Source organism: Oncorhynchus gorbuscha, linkage group LG23 (assembly GCF_021184085.1).
Source record: "Oncorhynchus gorbuscha isolate QuinsamMale2020 ecotype Even-year linkage group LG23, OgorEven_v1.0, whole genome shotgun sequence".
Lineage (NCBI taxonomy): Eukaryota > Metazoa > Chordata > Actinopteri > Salmoniformes > Salmonidae > Oncorhynchus > Oncorhynchus gorbuscha.
The window spans coordinates 68,400,868-68,422,550 of NC_060195.1; the positions used below are offsets into that span (position 1 = coordinate 68,400,868).

Below are 21,683 nucleotides of genomic sequence, written 5' to 3' on the forward strand. Positions count from 1 at the left end.
TACACTGCAGTCTTTGAGAGAGGTAAGAGGTAGTTAGCAAACCAGGCCAAAGACTCCTCAGAGACACCAATACTCCTTAGCCGACCCACAAGAGTGGAATGGTCTACCGTATCAAAAGCTTTGGCCAAGTCAATAAAAATAGCAGCACAACATTTCTTAGAATCAAGTGCAGTGGTGACATAATTTAATATAAGGTTGCAGTGACACATCCATAACCTGAGCAGATACCAGATTGCATACCTGTTAGAATATTATTGACGTCAAGAAAGCCAGTCAGTTGATTATTGACAAGTTTTCAACACTTTTGATAAACAGGGCAAAATAGAAAAAAATATTGGCCTATAACAGTTAGGATCAGATTGATCTCCCTTTTAAATAAATGATGCACCGTGGCTGCCTTCCAAGCTATGGGAACCTCCCCAGAGAGGAGACACAGGTTAAAAAGGTCAGAGCAATGGGAACCTCCCCAGAGAGGAGACACAGGTTAAAAAGGTCAGAGCAATGGGAACCTCCCCAGAGAGGAGACGCAGGTTAAAAAGGTCAGAGCAATGGGAACCTCCCCAGAGAGGAGACGCAGGTTAAAAAGGTCAGAGCAATGGGAACCTCCCCAGAGAGGAGACGCAGGTTAAAAAGGTCAGAGCAATGGGAACCTCCCCAGAGAGGAGACACAGGTTAAAAAGGTCAGAGCAATGGGAACCTCCCCAGAGAGGAGACGCAGGTTAAAAAGGTCAGAGCAATGGGAACCTCCCCAGAGAGGAGACGCAGGTTAAAAAGGTCAGAGCAATGGGAACCTCCCCAGAGAGGAGACGCAGGTTAAAAAGGTCAGAGCAATGGGAACCTCCCCAGAGAGGAGACGCAGGTTAAAAAGGTCAGAGCAATGGGAACCTCCCCAGAGAGGAGACGCAGGTTAAAAAGGTCAGAGCAATGGGAACCTCCCCAGAGAGGAGACGCAGGTTAAAAAGGTCAGAGCAATGGGAACCTCCCCAGAGAGGAGACGCAGGTTAAAAAGGTCAGAGCAATGGGAATCTCCCCAGAGAGGAGACGCAGGTTAAAAAGGTCAGAGCAATGGGAACCTCCCCAGAGAGGAGACGCAGGTTAAAAAGGTCAGAGCAATGGGAACCTCCCCAGAGAGGAGACGCAGGTTAAAAAGGTCAGAGCAATGGGAACCTCCCCAGAGAGGAGACACAGGTTAAAAAGGTCAGAGCAATGGGAACCTCCCCAGAGAGGAGACGCAGGTTAAAAAGGTCAGAGCAATGGGAACCTCCCCAGAGAGGAGACGCAGGTTAAAAAGGTCAGAGCAATGGGAACCTCCCCAGAGAAGAGACACAGGTTTAAAAAGTCAGAGATAGGCTTGGCGATGATAGGGGCAGCAACCTTAAAGAAGAAAGGGTCTAAACCATCTGACCCAGCTGTTTTTTGGGGGTCAGGTTTAATTAAGGACCTCCTTTAGCACCTCGGACTAAGTGACCGCTTTGCAGGGAGAAAGTTTGTAGCGGGGCAGGGGAAAAGAGGGAGGAGCATCGGGATAGTCGCATTAGAAGGGGAGGGAGATGAGGAAATGTTGGACAGGGAAGGAGGCATGGCAGAGTCAAATAGAAATCCTGACTTAATGAAGAGGTGATTAAAGAGCTCAGCCATGTGTTCCTTGTCAGTAACAACCACATCATCAACATTAAGAGACATGGGCAGATGTGAGGAGAAGGGTTTATCCTCCAGGTCTAACCATTTTTCAGAACGTATTGGGGTTAGAGTGACAGAGAGGGAACTGCTACTTGAAGTAAATCTAACCATTTTCCAGAACGTATTGGGGTTAGAGTGACAGAGAGAACTGCTACTTGAAGTAAATCACTTTGGCCATCTGGATAGCCTGACTATCCCAGGCCTCTGCATTTGGGTGGGTGGAGTGAAACTCTCCTGCCATTTTTAGGCTTAAGAGTTTTCACACCTCTCACTTTCTTTCCTAGCAGCTTGGCAGCTCAGTAGCCCCATTTTATTAAGCTTTATATAACTAAATTTACCTAGATTATTGTCCTTACATTTATGGTTTCACAAATGGGTCCAGACTGAACACTGCTCACTCAGTTTTGTGCTGGATGGTATTTCCATGTTCCGCCATGTTTCCTCTGCAGGTCTTGGTCTGTTAGAAGTTCCCTTATTGATAATCCTTGGTAGCAATAGTCCATTCAGGTAATTTTGTCCAAAATCAAGGTTCTAGGTATGGAATTGTGACTTGGAATGAAGTTTTTGATGTTGAGGTTAGTATCCTGCACAAGACCCTGTGAAAAAAAGTTTATCTACGTTTATCCAACTGTAAATCCATCTATATGCAGAACTCAGGAGCCCATGCTCTCTGTGTCTGCTCACTCACTCTTATTCTGAAACTCAGAAAGTATCTATTACAATAAATACAAGGGCTGTGTGCCAATAGGCTTGGATATCCACTATCCTCCTCACCTCACACCTTTCCAAGTATCCTTTGCTTCTCTCCTTTCCTCAGCTCAGCTCATTTCCTCATCTCTTCATGAGCACTGAAAGGAGTTGACGATTGAATGTGATATGATATGATGAAAACCAATGCCTTTATCTGAACTTTCCCAGTCACAGATTGAGCCTTGTCCTGGACGCAAAAAGATGCTCAATGGAGAATCTCCATTGAAAGTGTTTAGTCCAGGATTACACTTAATCTGTGTCCAAGAAACAAACTGGCCCGCAACCAAATCTCATTTAGGTCCCCAAAAAACATAGGGCTGGCCCTGATGATTGATCTGACTTAGACCTTTAGCACCCATAAAAAGACAAACAAACAAGAAAATGGTTTGTCTGTACAGCAGCAAAGAGTCCTCCAACAGACCACTGCTACACAAGCAGGAAACCAACCTAATCAACAACACACATTTGAGACGATGCTGAGAGTTGTGGGACATCTGTTGTGTAAGACAATTATTTTGTTACTACAATGAATAACTGAGGAGTCAAATGTGTAATGACCTGATCTGTTTCTAGGTCTCTTTATATGCTGTCGGGGAGCTGGTTGCTTGACAGAGACACTGGTGGAACTTGGACAGAATACAACCATAAACTGTTCTCTTAACATAGAAAGTGCATACTGGTACATTCAGCACCAACCACAGCCTCCACGGGCCATACTCCACTCTTTCACTAGTAGGAGTCCTGCTGCTTTTTATTACAATAAGAATTATAGACAGAAATATTCATTAGAAACGGGACATAGATTGTTAATACAGAATGTAACAGTAGATGATTGTGGCGTGTTCTACTGTGCAAAAAAAGAAGAGGGTAGATTGATATTTAGCAATGGTACCAGACTCATGACCGCTGGTAAGTGCACATTTAATTCAATGATGAATTCCTTTCAATATAACATAAATCTTTATTGAAATACATCCAATTTTGAGTATGTAGACTCAAGCGTATGCTGTCCCAACGCTGCATGTGTGATGCACTGTACACCAACTTAATGTACTTGAATTATAAAGTGGCATTGTGTGGATATCACTACATGCACATTTAATATAGTGATTTTTCAATGTGCATTATTGCACAGATGTTTATGCTGACTATCCCAATCAGACAAACCAGACATCCAGCTATCCAAACCAGACATCCAGCTATCCAAACCAGACATCCAGCTATCCAAACCAGACATCCAGCTATCCAAACCAAACCTCCAACTACAGGTCATCATGGGAGAACTGTCTTCTGTTCATTTACAGTGTTCTGAATGTTATTCTGATGGTTATGATCCTGGGTGAGTGAATGGAAATACGAGATTTGAAATATTTTAACCTTTTTTGTTGTTTACAGAGAATTTACATATTGATTTTGTTTATCAACTTTTCCCATTTTGTTGGTTTATATTTCAGTGCTAATCTTGACCTTGCCATGTCAGAACAGGAACTCTGCTTCAAAACTAACATCAAGACGCCAAATAGACCAGAGGTAAATAACTTTTTGTAAAGATCCTAAACAGTTGCATCAGTCTCAGCTAATTTGGACCAATAATGTAGCTTAAAGCTGCAATATATACTTTTAGGGCTATCCAACAAAATTCACATAGAAATGTGAGTTATAGATCTGTCATTCTCATTAAAAACAAGTCTAAGAAGCGGTAGATCTGTTCTGTGTGTGCTATTTCTATGCATCCCATTCTTAAATTTTGTTTTTGCGTCTTTTACTTTCAGTTTTGTACAGCAGCTTCAAACAGCTGAAAATACAATATTTTTGGTTATGGAAAATACATTTCACAGCGGTTTAGAGGGTACAATGTTTATCAACACTATGCTTCTTTGTTTTGTCACAGAAACTGAAATTAGGTGAACTATTAGAATTTTAGCAACCATAGTGCAACTTCAACAGTATAACGTGCTGAAAAGCATACTGATATATCATAACACTGATTGCATGCAAGTTTAAAATAACAAGAGAAATAGTCAACTGCATTGTTTATTACATTTACTCCTGAAGTCAGTGACACAGCACCAAGACGATTAAATCCTGAACTTGTATCAATAATTCGTTTTGCAGTATAATGCATGATCCATAAGGGCAAGCTAAGAACATGCTTAGAAATGCTTAGTGTAAAATGATGGTAGTCGTGTGACATTGTTACAGTGACTAAAAGAGTCTACTGAATATGCGTCACCCCTTTTCACTGCTAGTCAGTAATTATAGTGTTTGTTAATGTTCCCCTACTTTGCCTGAGTTGTACTTTACTAAACTGCAATGACGTAGTGTGTCCATTTATACATGAAGGGTCAATCCAGTTGTATTGTAACTGTCTTCTATTCAGACATCCCTCAAAACCAACCGTTTAGGAGTGCTGCAAACAAGCAAACTTTATTCAGGGAGGTGAGTCTGTGGTTAAAGTCTCTGCAACGTCTCTTTAACATTTCCAGAACTGCATCAATATTATACAGGTCATATAATCTGTGCAAATTTGCACTTGTCTTTTTGTCCTTATGCGTCATCATCAATTGTGTACACTACTACACAATTTGAACGGGTGTGTTTTAACTGGTTGAACAGCACCATCTACTGAAAATAGTAAGCACTGCAGGTGTTCCCACACTGCATCCTGGCTACCCAACAAATTAACAAATAGTCCTGGTGACCGGTGCCACATTTTTTTTGGTGAATTGTTCACCTTTTCATAAAAGCATCAAACTTGGTGAGTCTACACTTGTACAGTTTGGGGTCCTGAACATTTCCAGATGTGTTTGTGTAAATAGATTCCCACTAACACAAACTCCTCCTCGCGGTCATGGCTGCCATTTCTCTATTCCTTCATAGCTAGACAATGTATTTTCTTTCATATCTGCCAAACATGATAACCAGGGCTCGACATTATTAACACTTGTCCGCTTGGACAAGAAGAATATAGAATTAAATCACATTATCAAACACCTCGGCTACTCAGATCAGAATTAAATCAGTTCCCTCTGCAAGCAACATGTAACACTGTCCTCCCAATATCTGCAGAATTTATCAGAGTACAAGAGACAATTTATTCTTGATGTGAAAATTGAGCTCCGTACTGCATTGCTGTGTGCATCCGAAGCGTTGTAACAATGCGGAGGGCTCCATATAGCGCTGCATTGACATGATTGGTTCACTGTAAGTGGGGGCGGTAGGTCCTGAAAAACAAAAACTCACTTCCTTGACAACAGATCTTTAAAAAATAATATTTTAATAACAGTAACATACAAAACAAACATAACAGCCTGAGGGATTCCACAAAGAAATTAGAAAAAAAAGTAATATAAATCTTATGCACATTATATCAAATACAGACATATCTGTATATATACATTTTTTTAACATTTTGTTTTGTATATGTTTTAAAGACTAAATAGTTTTCCAAATCAGATTTAAAAAATAAGAAAAGGGGGCTTTTTGAATTTTGATTTGTGTAACAAAAATGTTCCTAATAAAATAAAGAGATTTATGACATACTCACATTCAATTGTGGAATCAGTGTTGTAAAATAATATGTCAAACTTAGACATTTCAATGGTTGTATGCAAATTGAGGCCAAGATATAGTTTTACATCAGTCCAGAACAATTCACTATATAAACAATTTCAGAATAAGTGTTCAATAGATTCAGTCTCTAGTTCACAAAAACTGCATTCACTGGTAACATCAGGTATATACTTAGAAATCAAGCTATTACACGGATAGAATCTATAGATAATCTTAAATGAGATCTTTACTTTATTGGTCACCATAAATGTGTGTGGAGTGAGCCAAGCACTGCGCCAGTTTACATCAAACGACGAAGCCCCAACAAAATATTGCAGAGGGAATAGACTTCCTGTAGAAAATATCCTTTAATAAACTATTGTTGAATTTCGTACCTAGTCGACCAATGCCATTCACCTGAATATCGCTTACAATCGGAGATATTTCAAAATATGCATGATTCTGAAGTAAAGTTTTTGTCCCACTAGATATAGCTTTAATAACAGTGTCATATTCCTTGCTTGAAACCTCAAAGTTGTATCTTTCCATAAATTCTCTCCGTGTAAATAGATTCCCACTAATATTAACTGGCTGACAAGGACAATGTTTTTCAAGAACCATTAATGGTTTAATAACATCTTGTTTCTATGTAATATCAACCCATTGTTCCATATAAAACATGTATGAGGTGAAAAGTTGTGTTTATACAACAAAGCCCAGCACATCAAAGCCTGCTTGTGAAAAGCCGCCAGTTTCACAGGATGTTTACCCACAATATATGGACATTGTAGTAAAAAACGAAGCCCTCCAAACTTCTGAAAAACAAAATGAGGTATAATATTCCCGAAACTATGAGGATGTTTTATGTACCTTTTAACCCAGTTGACGTTTGATATCTGATTGAAGAGAGTGAAGTCTAAGACATTTAGACCGCCGTCACAAACCCTGTTGGTGATAACATCTCTTTTTATCTTATGTGGCTTGTTTTTCCATATGAAGTTGTACAATAGCCTATCTAAGATACAGCAAGTGGATTTGGGAATGTCAATAGATGAAAAAAGATAGCCCCTCAGCTTTGGATAAAAGCACCCTTCCTTGAAGACTTAAATCCCTCCCTAACCACGAGGAGAATTATTTTTTGACAGATTCAGTTACAGGGTTCAAATGAAGATCACCAAATATCTTAAGGTTGTGAATGATCTTTACACAGAGGTAGGTTACCTTCTCTTAATAATAATAATATAATAATATATGCCATTTAGCAGATGCTTTTATCCAAAGCGACTTACAGTCATGTGTGCATACATTCTACGTATGGGTGGTCCCGGGAATCGAACCCACTACCCTGGCATTACAAGCGCCATGCTCTACCAACTGAGCTACAGAAGGACCAGAGATGTTTCAGAGATGTTACAATCTGCTGGATTGACAGCTCCTTTCAAAACAAACATCTCACATTTGGAAAGATTTAATGCCAAGATTTTGGAGAACTGCTTCACGATATCCAATGCTAATCTAGCTTGAGACTCATTTTTCAAAAAAAGTGAAGTGTCATCCGCCAGTTGGGATATCTTGATCTCTCTGGCCTGGAATGTAATGCCTTCAAATTGACTTTCATGAACTAATGAGCATAAGATTTTAGATACTAACAAAAAATAAAAAAGGTGAAATTGGACAACTTTGTCGTATTCCTTTGTAAATGTTAAATCTTTGAGGATGTTCGATGACAGAGTTTGATACAGCTATTGCCACCATTATACAGAGTTCTAATAGCATCAACAACAAAAAACGCCCACATTTCAAATGTTTAAGACAATCAAAGATAAAATTGTGACTTACTTTATCAAATGCTTTCTGAAAATCCAAAAATAAGATAACAGGGAAGTCATCTAATAGATCACAATACTCAACAAAGTCTAACACCAGCCTCAGATTATTAGATATTTGGCGCCCCTTCATAAACCCTGATTGACATTCATCAATCAGATCATTCAAGCAAGACTTTAACCTTTTTGCAAAGAATAAGGCTATAATGTTGTAGTCGTTATTTAGGAGTGTGATTGGACGCCAATTATCAATATTTAAAAGATCAATGTGTGGTTTAGATATAAGAGTAATAACCCCTTGCTTCAGAGAGGCAGGTAGTTCTCCCTTCTTTATAGTCTCCTTAAAGGTTTCAAGTAAAAATGGTGCTATTTCTTCAGAGGTTTTGTAAAATTCAGAGGTTAATCCACCACAACCTGGAGATTTGTTATTTTTTAACTGAGCAACCTCGTACTGGATGTCCATAATGGATGATTCTTGACAACATGACCGATTGATTTCTTCACTAACCGAATTAACATTCTCTATAGAATCAAGGAGATCCTTAAGAGTCACTCAAATTGTTATCTAAGGAGTAAAGATTCTCATAAAACTTAATGGTAAAGTCTGATAACAACTCTCTATCCTCAGTGGTAACCCAATTAATCTTACATTTCCGAAGTGTGTTGAGTTCCCCTCTACTCTCTTCCAAATTAAAAAAGTAGCTACTGCTCTTTTCGCCTTTTTCAAGCCATTGTTTTCTGGATCTTATAAGGCTCCTCTAGCCTTTTCCTCATACAATGTATCTAGTTGATTCTGTAAATCGTTCAATTTAGCTTCCGCATTAAGATCAAGATGCTCAATCTCTGTGATATCGGCAATTGTCTTAGAGACTTCAGCTCCCTCACATCTCCTTCTTAAAGCATGCCGTTTTCCATAAGTAATACAGGCTGAGCGGATTTTCAATTTCAGCAGTTCCCAATATTTCCCATATTCTGCATTAGATGTAGCTAAACTCCAGTAAACAGAAATTAGATTCTTAATCACATTTTTTAAATCATCATGCAATAACAATGAGTTATTTCATTTCCAATAACAACCAGAGTATTTATTTTCATCAATACTGCACATTCTTACAGTCAACCATATGACTCTATGATCCGTCAGGACTGCAGGCAGTATTTTGACCTCTACAGTGTTGGGCTCAAGACTAGAGGTTATCACCCACAAATCAATTATTGATTGTAGAGAACGATCTCTATTACTCCATGTGTATTGTTTCTCTCCAGGGTTTTTAACTCTCCATATGTCAAAAGTCCAGGCTTTGGCAGAATTTCACCAACTTGTTCACACCAATGTTAGGCCTATGGGACAATCTATCAGTCTCATTAGAATAACCCATATTAAAATCTACAACTAAAATCTGACTGGATGGATAATTTCTCAGAAGACTTAAGAAATTCTTCAATTTCCTCTAGAAGTAAGTTATTTGGAAGACTAGAACAGTATCCATATTAGAGGTCGACCGATTATGATTTGTCAACGCCGATACCGATTATTGGAGGACCAAAAAAGCCGATACCGATTAATCAGACATATTTTTTTTTGTTGGTAATAATGACAATTACAACAATGCTGAATTAACACTTATTTTAACTTAATATAATACATCAATAAAATCAATTTAGCCTCAAGTAAATAATGAAACATGTTCAATTTGGTTTAAATAATGCAAAAACAACGTGTTGGAGACGAAAGTAAAAGTGCAATATGTGCTATGTATGTGCTATCCATTGAGACATACACACACCACTGAGACACACACACACTCCACTGAAACATACACACACCACTGAGACACACACACACACAGCACTGAGACACACACACACACACTCCACTGAGACACACACACATACACACTCCACTGAGACACACACAGCACTGAGACACACACACACACACACTCCACTGAGACACACACACACACTCCACTGAGACACACACACACACACACACACTCCACTGAGACACACACACACACTCCACTGAGACACACACACACACTCCACTGAGACACACACACACTCCACTGAGACACACACACACACACTCCACTGAGACACACACACACACTCCACTGAGACACACACAGCACTGAGACACACACACACACTCCACTGAGACACACACACCACTGAGACACACGAACCACTGAGACACACACACACACTCCACTGAGACACACACACACACTCCACTGAGACACACACACACACTCCACTGAGACACACACACCACTGAGACACACACACCACTGAGACACACACACACACAGCACTGAGACACACACACATATACGTAGAATGTATGCACACATGACTGTAAGTCGCTTTGGATAAAAGCGTCTGCTAAATGGCATATATTATTATTATTATTATTACTATGTAAGAAAGCTAACGTTTCAGTTCCTTGCTCAGAACATGAGAACATATGGTGGTTCCTTTTAACATGAATCTTCAATATTCCCAGGTAAGAAGTTTTAGGTTGTAGTTATTATAGGAATTATAGGACAATTTCCCTCTATACCATTTGTATTTCATGAACCTTTGACTATTGGATGTTCTTATAGGCACTTTAGTATTGCTAGTGTAACAGTATAGCTTCCGTCCCTCTAGTTAACTAGCTAGCCATTTCACTTTGGTTACAAAGTGCTGTTTGAATGAATGTTTACGCTCCTGCTTCTGCCTACCACCGCTCAGTCAGATACTTGTATGCTCAGTCAGATTATATGCAACGCAGAACACGCTAGATAATATCTAGTAATATCATCAACCATGTGTAGTTAACTTGTGATTATGAATGATTGTTTTTTATAAGATAAGTTTAATGCTAGCTAGCAACTTATCTTGGCTTACTGCATTCACGTAACAGGCAGTCTCTTTGTGGAGTGCAACGAGAGAGGCAGGTCGTTATTGCGTTGGACTAGTTAACTGTAAGGTTGCAAGATTGGATCCCCCGAGCTGACAATGCGAAAATCTGTCGTTCTGCCCCTGAACAAGGCAGTCAACCCACCGTTCCTAGGCAGTCATTGAAAATAAGAATGTGTTCTTAACTGACTTGCCTAGTTAAATAAAGTTTATTTATTTTTTTAATCGGCACCCCAAAATACCGATTTCCGATTGTTATGAAAACTTGAAATCGGCCATAATTAATCGTCCATTCCAATTAATCGGTCGACCTCTAATCCATATACATTACACAACACAAATCATTTGTCCATGTGGTTGATTACCACTACTAGCCAAGGTCCATTGGTGTCCATTTGAGTAAACAAAAATGTCCCATTGAAATTGTGTGCTAAAATTGCAACACCAGCTGAATGATTAGTCCCGTGGCCCCCCAAAAATGACATTGCCCCAATAATTAGAGTCCTCTTTGCATGAATGTGTTTCTTGAACAAGACCTGCTGTTGCAGTCCTTACAAAAACAATAAAAAATCCTATGCAATTTCAACTCTACCCTCTCTATAAAAAGTTGCTTCATATATGTATTAACAGAAATCTTAACTTGTAAACAGTAACACCATCATTCAAAACTAGAACGCTCAGTTTGCAGTGGGGAAGGAGCTACCTTGTAAACCTACTGACAGAACAAATCACCCGGGTGATATTTCTTTTCCGTCGGTGAAAAAGGCTCTGATTCCCCTGTAGTATCCATCTGTAGTAGTATCCACCCTTTCCTTGATTTCGGACCTGTTGTACAAGAGGCCACAATTTTGCCGTTGCTGCCTTGTCTGCTGCAGTCAGGTCCTTACCGAATCTAAATGTTATCTTTCAGAAAGGTGCTTTCCTTTTTCTTTCTTCCAAACTGCATCTCTCACTGTGCGAAAAGCAAACAGAATGATGATCGAGCGGCTGACGATGGTATCTTGTTTCTTCCCAATACGATGAGCGACATCCACAGACATATCCATGTATCCATCGGGGAAGTCCGGTGCCACACGGTTACAGATGTATCTTACTAAGCGCTTCACATTCTCATCCTGGTCCTCGGACACCATAAAGCCGTAGCCCCCACCTTCTCCGGTATCGCTCTGCTTCGGATAAGCGCTCTTGCATGTCTGCGATGGTCTTCTCCTGTGCAGTGCATTTCTCAGAAGTAGCAGTGTTTGCAAGTTTAATCTCTTCGATACTCTTGTATGCATGATTCAGAGAGATCTCGAAGTCAACTATTTATGTGTTTTCGCGTATAATTTTCTCCAGACCATCGGCTCTTTCGTTTATCTTTGCAGAGATAGCATCGATTATGTTGACCTGTATGTAGTTCACGCAAAGACAATTATTTGTGTCTTTTGGGGTGCAGGATTATTGGCTGCATTTTCAGAATCAACCGAATGTCCAGAATCGTCCATTTCTTCTCCCGATGAGTCAGGTGGCGGTTTTTCTCCAACGTATGAGTGCTCAGATAGCAACTGCCTACTCCTTTAGCTCTTTCGCACATGTTTTTCTTCTTTTTCTCAAAGTTTCAGATCAAATTAGCGGTCAACTAAGCGTTGTTCTCTATTGTGTTTACTATAAGCCAAGTTCCGTTACATTTAAGTAAGTTTGAGAGGGATAAAAGTTAAGGTTACTCGAAGCAAGCTCAAATCTCGTCTGCACTCGCCGCCATCTTCCAACCTACCCTTCACAACAGATCGCGGAACAGCACAGAGCTGTTGAGCAGAAGTACAAGTATGAATGCCCTGACCTCTGCATAGTCTGTATTACCGTAAATGCTGCACGGCCAATGCAGACATCAGGTTGACAATGCAGCGCCTTTAATTATTGTAAACTCAACAACAACAAAAAGTCGCTGGAGTATTTTAAGGGATTCTTCAAATTGAAACTGTGGGGGAACCCCTATAACTTCTTCGAATAACCCCTTTTAATGAATCTTCCAACATTTTGAATAAACTTTTGGGTTTATTAAAAAAAATAATAATACACATAATTACACAATATTTTAGTTGTCAGTGTTTATAGTGGTTTTAGTGGTAAAGCAGAATTAGAAGATCAAAATATGAGGTTAACTCCCAGCAGAGCCCAAAGTGTAATGGTGCGGCAGGTAGCCTAGTGGTTAGAGCGCTGGGCCAGTACCGAAGACGTGGATGTCGATCATGGCAGCCCCCGCACCTCTCTGATTCAGAGGGTGGGTTAAATGCGGAAGACACATCTCAATTGAATTGATTCATTTTTTAATAGTCATTTAAAAAATAAATTAACAGTAACATTCAAAACATAACAGCCAGAGGGCTTCCACAAAGAACAACTGATTAGGTATAGGTATGCCTTGCATGTTGATGTTCTCTGTCTCCGTAGCCAGAATGATTTTGCAGTGCATGGTGATCGAACAGGTTTCCTTTTAAACCATTATCAAAAACCACAGTCTAACATACCAATACCACTTGACATAACTTTGTATGCCTCCTCTTCTGTATACATACAGACACAAAAGTGAGGAGATCGTTGTAGGCCTCCTCTTCTGTATACCTACAGACACAAAAGTGAGGAGATCGTTGTAGGCCTCCTCTTCTGTATACCTACAGACACAAAAGTGAGGATCAATCATACAGTCGTGATATGCGTTTTTTTTTATCAAAGCGAGCCTAGCCGTATGCGCATTTGTTGATATTCATTGCTAGTTAGTGATGTTGGGTCTTCAATCAAATTCCTGGAAAATTCCTGCTGTGTGCCAGTAGGGCGTAGCCAGAGGAGAGAGAGCGAAAGAGAGACATTTGTGCAGCAGGTAAAATAATGACATACAACCGACTAACTAGCCAATTCAAAACACATTGTGTAGTTTGCCTGGTTTTCTCGCTAGTTAACAATGCATGTATGAATGTCATGTCCTAAAATAATTTTCCACTGGCTCTCGCAAATACCTGGAACGCAGTTGATACTGGTGCACGGTTGATGTTGATGAAACCACTGCTGCATACTCAGGTTATAAAAACATTTCTCAAGCCTAAAAAATTGGTTAAGATTCTCTAATCAATACTGGACATGTAATTCTGACAAAGTTTTTAAAATATAGCCTGATATAGGTCCTTCTGTAGCTCAGTTGGTAGAGCATGGCGCTTGTAACGCCAGGGTACTGGGTTCGATCCCCGGGAACACCCATACGTAGAATGTATGCACACATGACTGTAAGTCGCTTTGGATAAAAGCGTCTGCTAAATGGCATATATTTATTATAATGTCATATATTAATTGACAAGTAACTTTTATGCTGTCAAGAACTCCCCGGAAGACTGAATATTTTAAGCAGGGTAGCCTAGTGGTTAGAGTGTTGGACTAGTAACCGGAAGGTTGCAAGTTCAAACCCCGGAGCTGACAAGGTACAAATCTGTCGTTCTACCACTGAACAGGCAGTTAGGCATTCGTTGAAAATAAGAATTTGTTCTTAACTGACTTGCCTAGTTAAATAAAGGTAAAATAAATAAAATAGTGACTAGGGTGTGTCATCTAGGTGATTAGTAATTTATGTTGGCCTGGTATGGTTCCCAATCAGAGACAGCTGTTTATCTTTGTCTCTGATTGGGGATCATATTTAGGCAGTCATTTCCCCATTGTGCTTTGTGGGATCTTGACTATGGATAGTTGCCTGTTAGCACTATTATTTAGCGTCACGTTTGGTTTGGTATTTTGGTTTGGTATTTTGTTGTTTTTGTTCGGTGTACATTTAATTTTACATTTAATTTTTTTTATTGTCTTTTTTTGTAGCCCTTTATCAATGCGTTTCTATGGGCTATATAGCAGTAAAGGCCAGATGGAATATATTTTTTATACCTAAAGGGGTCCTACAATTCAAAATCAAATAGCTAAATGATCCATGGTATGACCTTAAAACAATTCCATGTCAGACTTTTAAAAATTAAATAATGAAAAAAAAACTGAAATGTAGCCTATAGAACAATATTTGTGATTTTTTTTTAAATATATTTTTTCTTTTTTACTAAACCCTCTCGTCACCCACCCATGTTTCATCCAGACAATATTTAATGACCTTAAACCCACCTGTAATGGCTGTTTGAAGAAGAGGAGTGTCTGATGCAGACACACAAAACAGAAAATAACTACCCACAAAACACAGGTGGGAAAAGGCTACCCAAGTATGGTTCTCAATCAGAGATAACGATAGACAGCTGCCTCTGATTGAGAATCACACCCAGCCAAACACACAGAAATAGAAAACATAGAATGCCCACCCCAACTCACGCCCTGACCAAACCAAAATAGAGATATAAAAAGGATCTCTAAGGTCAGGGCGTGACACCACCCTTCCTAAGGATATAAATGCAGCGACTGCAGGTTATGAGTCTACCTACGCATCGCTAAACTGGACTGCAAGCGGACTGCTGTACGTCTGTTACCTGCATTACCTTCAGTTACCACAGTTACAAGTAATACCATGCAGACTGCATCTTTTGGCTAGTTTATATCTTAGAAACAAAGAGTAGGGCTGTATTGTTTTTGTTGCTTTACAAAGTAATTGTAATGCACAGTAAATGAACAGTTTATTAGGTTAGGATTGGTTGCTCAGCCTCCTTTTCATGTTCAGCCAGGCCACTGTGTTTATAACCCTGCTAGCCTCGTTCCCAACCATAACATGCTCTATCACTACTCCACAGGTGCTGGTTGCCAGTTTGTGTGATCCTGTTGATTGGACCCCAAGGTATTCATTTCAAATAGTCATTTAGTATTGTAGTGTCAGATGGATTAATTGGAGGCACATTTTTATGTCTCCGTTTTTATGTCTCTGTTCCAAAGTCTCTTCGCAGGTCAAAGTTGAAGGCTTCAAGGGAGATAATGTTATCTTGCCTTGCACATACATTGAGAAGAAGGAGCATAAAAATGTCACCATTTTTTGGCAAACTGCAAATGATGACCCTGTCTACAGTATTATTGATGGAAAAGCAGATTTGGCCAAGCAATACTCTCAGTTCATCCACAGAACCAGTATGTTCTCTGATGAGTGGAAAAATGGCAACTTCTCTCTCCTACTGATTGATCTCAATAGCACAGATAGTGGGAGTTATTCATGTTTCATACCAACAGAGAACATTCTTCGTCAAGTGGAACTTTCTGTTCAAGGTTTGTTTACAACCAAGTGTAACAGCCTCTTTTATCTATACAGTATTGGAATTTCCCTTAACAGTTTTAAGAAGTTGATGATACAGTATGATAACACTATAAAAATGTCCCTCTGTATTATACAGAGAAACCAACTCCTGAGCCTAAACCAACAAATAGCAGCAGCGTGAGCCTCAGAGGACAGAACCTCAGCCCCTTCCTGTTTCTCCTCCTCAGTCAAATGGTCTACCTTCTTTGACTCACAGCATAGAAATTGGTCATTGTGCCATTTTATGTGGCTTTGTTTTGCAGCTTCTCTGTGTTCAATTGTCTGAAATATCTTTTCTCACTATATGTATGAAATATGAAACTGAAAATATAGGCTACCACTTGCTAGAACTCTTTATTGATGTGATGAGTAAATGCATAACACTTTTTTAAACATGGGTAATCTGTGAAATCAAAATAGGAAATACATTTGAAATAGGGTTTGAAATAGGGTTGAAATAAGATTGTGTAGTGTGTCACTCCTATCAATAAAGCTTCAATTACAAGGCTATTAAAGTTATATACAGCCAATTGCCTGTCATTTTGGTGAGAACTTGAGATTGAACATATTTGTGTGTTTTTTGTTGTTTCAATTATCTTTTTCTTTTACTAAGACATTTTCTTTAACTTAAAGTAAACGTTCACTTCCTCAATACTCTTGAATAAAGTCTGTTGCTATTCCTTTTTGCAAACTATGGTTTGATCATGTGGTTGCACACTCCGTTCAGTCTCAAGGTCTCATCACTCACTGCTCACCGGTGGTGCCTGTCCATTCTGTAAGACCATTATTATGAATTCGCTTATTCATTTTACATTCATTTTTACAATGAATGAAGTAAGTGTGTCTTCTGTTCTAAAATGTATTTAGAAGGACTGAGAAGCTCAGCTCTGGTGACTTTTCAAAAGGACATTCTACTTCCAAATGAATGAAAATAAAATGATACTGACACCATCTGAAATATAATTTCCACCTCCAGAAATGAGCCCAACAAACGTATTGGTAAAATTGTTGTTGAAATGATTTTAACATATTGGACCATGCATATAGCCTAGGGAGTTTTTCCCACCGTGCTTCTACATCTGCATTGCTCTTTGTGGTTTTAGGCTGGGTTTCTGTACAGCACTTTTTGATATCAGCTGATGTAAGAAGGACTTTATAAATCAATCGATTTGATTTAATGTCGCAGTTCTTGACACAAACCGGTGCGCCTGTCACCTACTACCATACCCCATTCAGAGGCACTTAAATCTTTTGTCTTGCCCATTCACCCTCTGAAAGAACACGTACACAATTCATGTCTCAATTTTCTCAAGGCTTAAAAATCCGTCTTTAACCTGTCAACTCCCCTTCATCTACACTGACTGAAGTGGCTTTAACAAGTTACATTGATAAGAGATCATAGCTTTCACGTGGATTCACCTGGTCAGTCTGTCATAGAAAGAGCAGGTGTCCATAATGTTTTTTACACTCAGTGTATATTCATATTCCCACAACGGACACTGACCTCTGGCCCATCTACCCATTCAGGTGGTTCAGAGGTTGGAGGAAATCTATAGTTCTTCTGGCATGCTTCACCGTAGGAATGATGCCAAGTTTCCTCCAGACGTGACACTTGGCATTCAGTCTCAATCTTGGTTTCATCAGACCAGAGAATCTTATATATACATTAAATTCACTGTGCTTATGAACATTTTGTGGACATAAAATACATCAATAGGATTCTAAATGGTTAAAAGTTCACATTTGGGATCGAGCTAATGATTAGCCAAATAGGTTAAATGCAGACAGGCAACCCAATGCTTTACCTATTTATTTATCACCACTCTGCTGCATCAGTTGGGCTACAGATTATATTACTTATTGCGAATATGATACCTGATAATATGGAGCAGAGGGAGCACCCCCCTATCCACATCGATGGGACAGTAGTGGAAAGGGTAGTAAGTTTTAAGTTCCTCGGCGTACCTCGGCGTACACATCACAGACAAACTGAATTGGTCCACCCACACAGACAGCATCGTGAAGAAGGCGCAGCAGCGCCTCTTCAACCTCAGGAGGCTGAAGAAATTCGGCTTGTCACCAAAAGCACTCACAAACTTCTACAGATGCACAATCGAGAGCATCCTGTCGGGCTGTATCACCGCCTGGTACGGCAACTGCTCCGCCCACAACCATAAGGCTCTCCAGAGGGTAGTGAGGTCTGCACAACGCATCACCGGGGGCAAACTACCTGCCCTCCAGGACACCTACACCACCCGATGTCACAGGAAGGCCATAAAGATCATCAAGGACAACAACCACCCGAGCCACTTCCTGTTCACCCCGCTATCATCCAGAAGGCGAGGTCAGTACAGGTGCATCAAAGCAGGGACCGAGAGACTGAAAAACAGCTTCTATCTCAAGGCCATCAGACTGTTAAACAGCCACCACTAACATTGAAAGGCTGCTGCCAACACACTGACTCAACTCCAGCCACTTTAATAATGGGAATTGATGGGAATTGATGTAAAATATATCACTAGTCACTTTAAACAATGCTACTTAATATAATGTTTACATACCCTACATTATTAATCTCATATGTATATGTATATACTGTACTCTATATCATCTACTGCATCTTTATGTAATACATGTATCACTAGCCACTTTAAACTATGCCACTTTGTTTACATACCCTATATTACTCATCTCATATGTATATACTGTACTCGATACCATCTACTGCATCTTGCCTATGCCGTTCTGTACCATCACTCATTCATATCTTTATGTACATATTCTTTATCCCTTTACACTTGTGTGTATAAGGTTGTAGTTTTGGAATTGTTAGGTTAGATTACTCGCTGGTTATTACTGCATTGTCGGAACTAGAAGCACAAGCATTTCGCTACACTCGCATTAACATCTGCTAACCATGTGTATGTGACAAATACATTTGATTTGATTTGATGAGCCAGCATCCCTCTACACATTGTAGAGTCCATGCCCCAACGAATTGAGGCTGTTCTGAGGGCAAAAGGGGGTGGAACTCAATATTAGGTCTTTATGATAGATGTTTTCACTCATATCCACATAGTTTTTCAGTATGACATGATACAGTTGGTATCACCACCAATTACGTTGACATCAAGGTTATTATTGTTTTGTGACTTAAAATATGAGTTATTATTTATGTTATCTTTACTTTGATTAAATTCAGATTAGTTTGTTCGTTTTCAGACTCAATTCACTAGTTTGTATTTAGTTTGATAAAAACATTTATATTTCGTTTTTATACTATTTAGTTTCAGTGTGAGTGTTGAGGACAGAAAGTAGGCTATTTGTGGGTGGCTTGGAGACCTTTATGCATTGTAGGCTTATAGTTTTTTGCGGGGGTGTCACTTCTTGCCACTGGGGGGCAGTACTACATAAGGTGATGGACCAGGACCATAGACTTGGATAGACATAACATCTCTGTATCTATGTACTGATGGCGTCTGTGAGAGCATGGGTAGTGCCATTGAGGACATCGCCACCTAGAAATTGTACATTTTCTCCTTCACAAGTCAAATCTATTGGCTGATCCCTCCCGTAGACCTGGCTGTCACGACTCCAACCGAGTCATCAGGTCATGCCAACTGCCACCAGAAGGGATCAGCCAATGAAGTTGGAAGTCGACTCAATCAAAATGGTTAGTCCTCAATGGCGCTGCCCATGCTAACGAAAGCTTCTGGCCACTAGAGGAACCCATACAACTCCTTCGACAGAACAGAGGTTTGGTTAGGTTCAAATTATAAATCAATATTAAAGGTGCACTATGCATAAATCGCTCCACCATTTCCTGGTTGCTAAAATTCGAGTAGTTCACCTAATTTCAGTTTATGTGACGAAACAAGCATAGAGAATGTAGAGAATCATTGTACCATCTAAACCGCTGTGAAATATATTTTCAATAACCAAAAATATTGTGTTTTCAGCTGTTTGAAGGTTGTGTACAAAACAGAAAGTAAAAGACAAAAAACCAAATGAATTACTCAGGATTGGTGGTTCCCCAGCGGGACAGTTGAGCTAACGTAGGCTAATGGGATTAGCATGAGGTTGTAAGTAACAAGAACATTTCCCAGGACAGACATATCTGATATTGTCAGAAAGCTTAAATTCTTGTTAATCTAAATGCACTGTCCAATTTACAGTGAAAGAACACCATGCTATTGAGGAGAGTGCATGGTTTTGAACATGAAAAGTTATAAACAAATTAGGCCCATTTGGGCAGTCTTGATTTTTTAAAAATGGAACCGAAATGCAATGGTTCATTGGATCAGTCTGAGAATCTAAATTGCACCTGGGTTGAAATAATAAATGATGGCCTTTCTCTTGCATTTCAAAGTTGATGGTACAAAAACAAAATACAAAAAAATGTTGTTTTTTTCTTTGTATTGTCTTTTACCAGATCTAATGTGTTATATTCTCCTACATTAATTTCATATTTCCACAAACTTCAAAGTGTTTCCTTTCAAATGGTACCAAGAATATGCATATCCTTGCTTCAGGGCCTGAGCTACAGGCAGTTAGATATGGGTATGTCATTTTAGGCTACTTTTTTTTAAGGGGCCAATCCTTAAGAGGATCATTGTAAGAGATCTTCAGATTCTTGGCAATTTCTCACATGGAATAGCCTTCATTTCTCAGAACAAGAATAGACTGACGAGTTTCAGAAGAAAGTGCTTTGTTTGATAGTTTTTTTTATTTCTCTCATCAATTTACACACAATACCCCTTAATGACAAAGTAAAAAAAGCTTTTTAGAAATTGTAGCAAATCTATTAAAAAATATATATAACTGAAATTTCACTTACAGAACTAATCAGACCTTTTATTCAGTACTTTGTTGAAGCACCTTTGACAGCGATTACAGCCTCGAGTTGTTTTGGGTATGAAGCTACAAGCTTGGCACACCTGTATTGGGGAGTTTCTCCCATTCTTCTCTGCAGATCATCTCAAGCTCTGTCAAGTTAGATGGGGAGTGTCGCTGCACAGCTATTTTCAGGTCTTTCCAGAGGTGTTCGATCGGGTTCAAGTCTGGGCTCTTGCTGGGCCAATCAAAGACATTCAGATACTTAAAAAAACATTTATTTAACCTTTATTTAACTAGGCAAGTCAGTTAAGAACAAATTCTTATTTTACAATGGAGGCCTACCCTGGACAAACCCTCCCCTAACCCGGACGACGCTGTGCCAATTGTGTGCCGCCCTACAGGGCTCCCAATCATGGCCGGTTGTGATACAGTCTGGGATCGAGGGTCTGTAGTGACATTCTAGCACTGAGATGCAGTGCCTTAGACCACTGCGGCACTCAGGAGGCCGACTTGTCCCGAAACCACTTCTGCGTTGTCTTGGTTGTGTGCTTAGGGTCGTTGTCCTGTTGGAAGGTAAACCTTTGCCCCAGTCTGAGGTCTTGAGCACTCTAGAGCAGGTTTTCATCAAGGATCTCTCTGCACTTTGCTTTATTCATCTTTCATTCGATCCTGACTAGTCTCCCAGTCCATGCCGCTGTAAAACGTCCCCACAGCATGATGCTGCCACCACCATGCTTCACCATAGAGATGGTACCACGCTTCCTCCAGACGTGAAGCTTGTCATTCAGGCCAAAGAGTTCAATCTTGGTTTCATCAGACCAGAGAGTCTTGTTTCTCATGGTCTGAGTCCTTTAGGTGCCTTTTGACTAACTTCAAGCGGGCTGTCATGTGCCTTTTAC

At 39.7% G+C, this 21,683-nt stretch overlaps 1 protein-coding gene across 1 annotated transcript; it reads left to right on the top strand.

The window, feature by feature from the left end:
• Nucleotides 1-2,782: 2,782 nt before the first annotated feature.
• Nucleotides 2,783-16,899, top strand: LOC124011014. Its single transcript, XM_046323926.1, has 6 exons — nucleotides 2,783-2,931; nucleotides 3,566-3,769; nucleotides 3,885-3,960; nucleotides 15,458-15,501; nucleotides 15,597-15,920; nucleotides 16,046-16,899. The coding sequence occupies exons 1-6, from the start codon at nucleotides 2,904-2,906 to the stop codon at nucleotides 16,156-16,158; spliced, it is 789 nt and encodes a 262-aa protein (XP_046179882.1). The 5' UTR covers nucleotides 2,783-2,903; the 3' UTR covers nucleotides 16,159-16,899.
• Nucleotides 16,900-21,683: the final 4,784 nt, after the last annotated feature.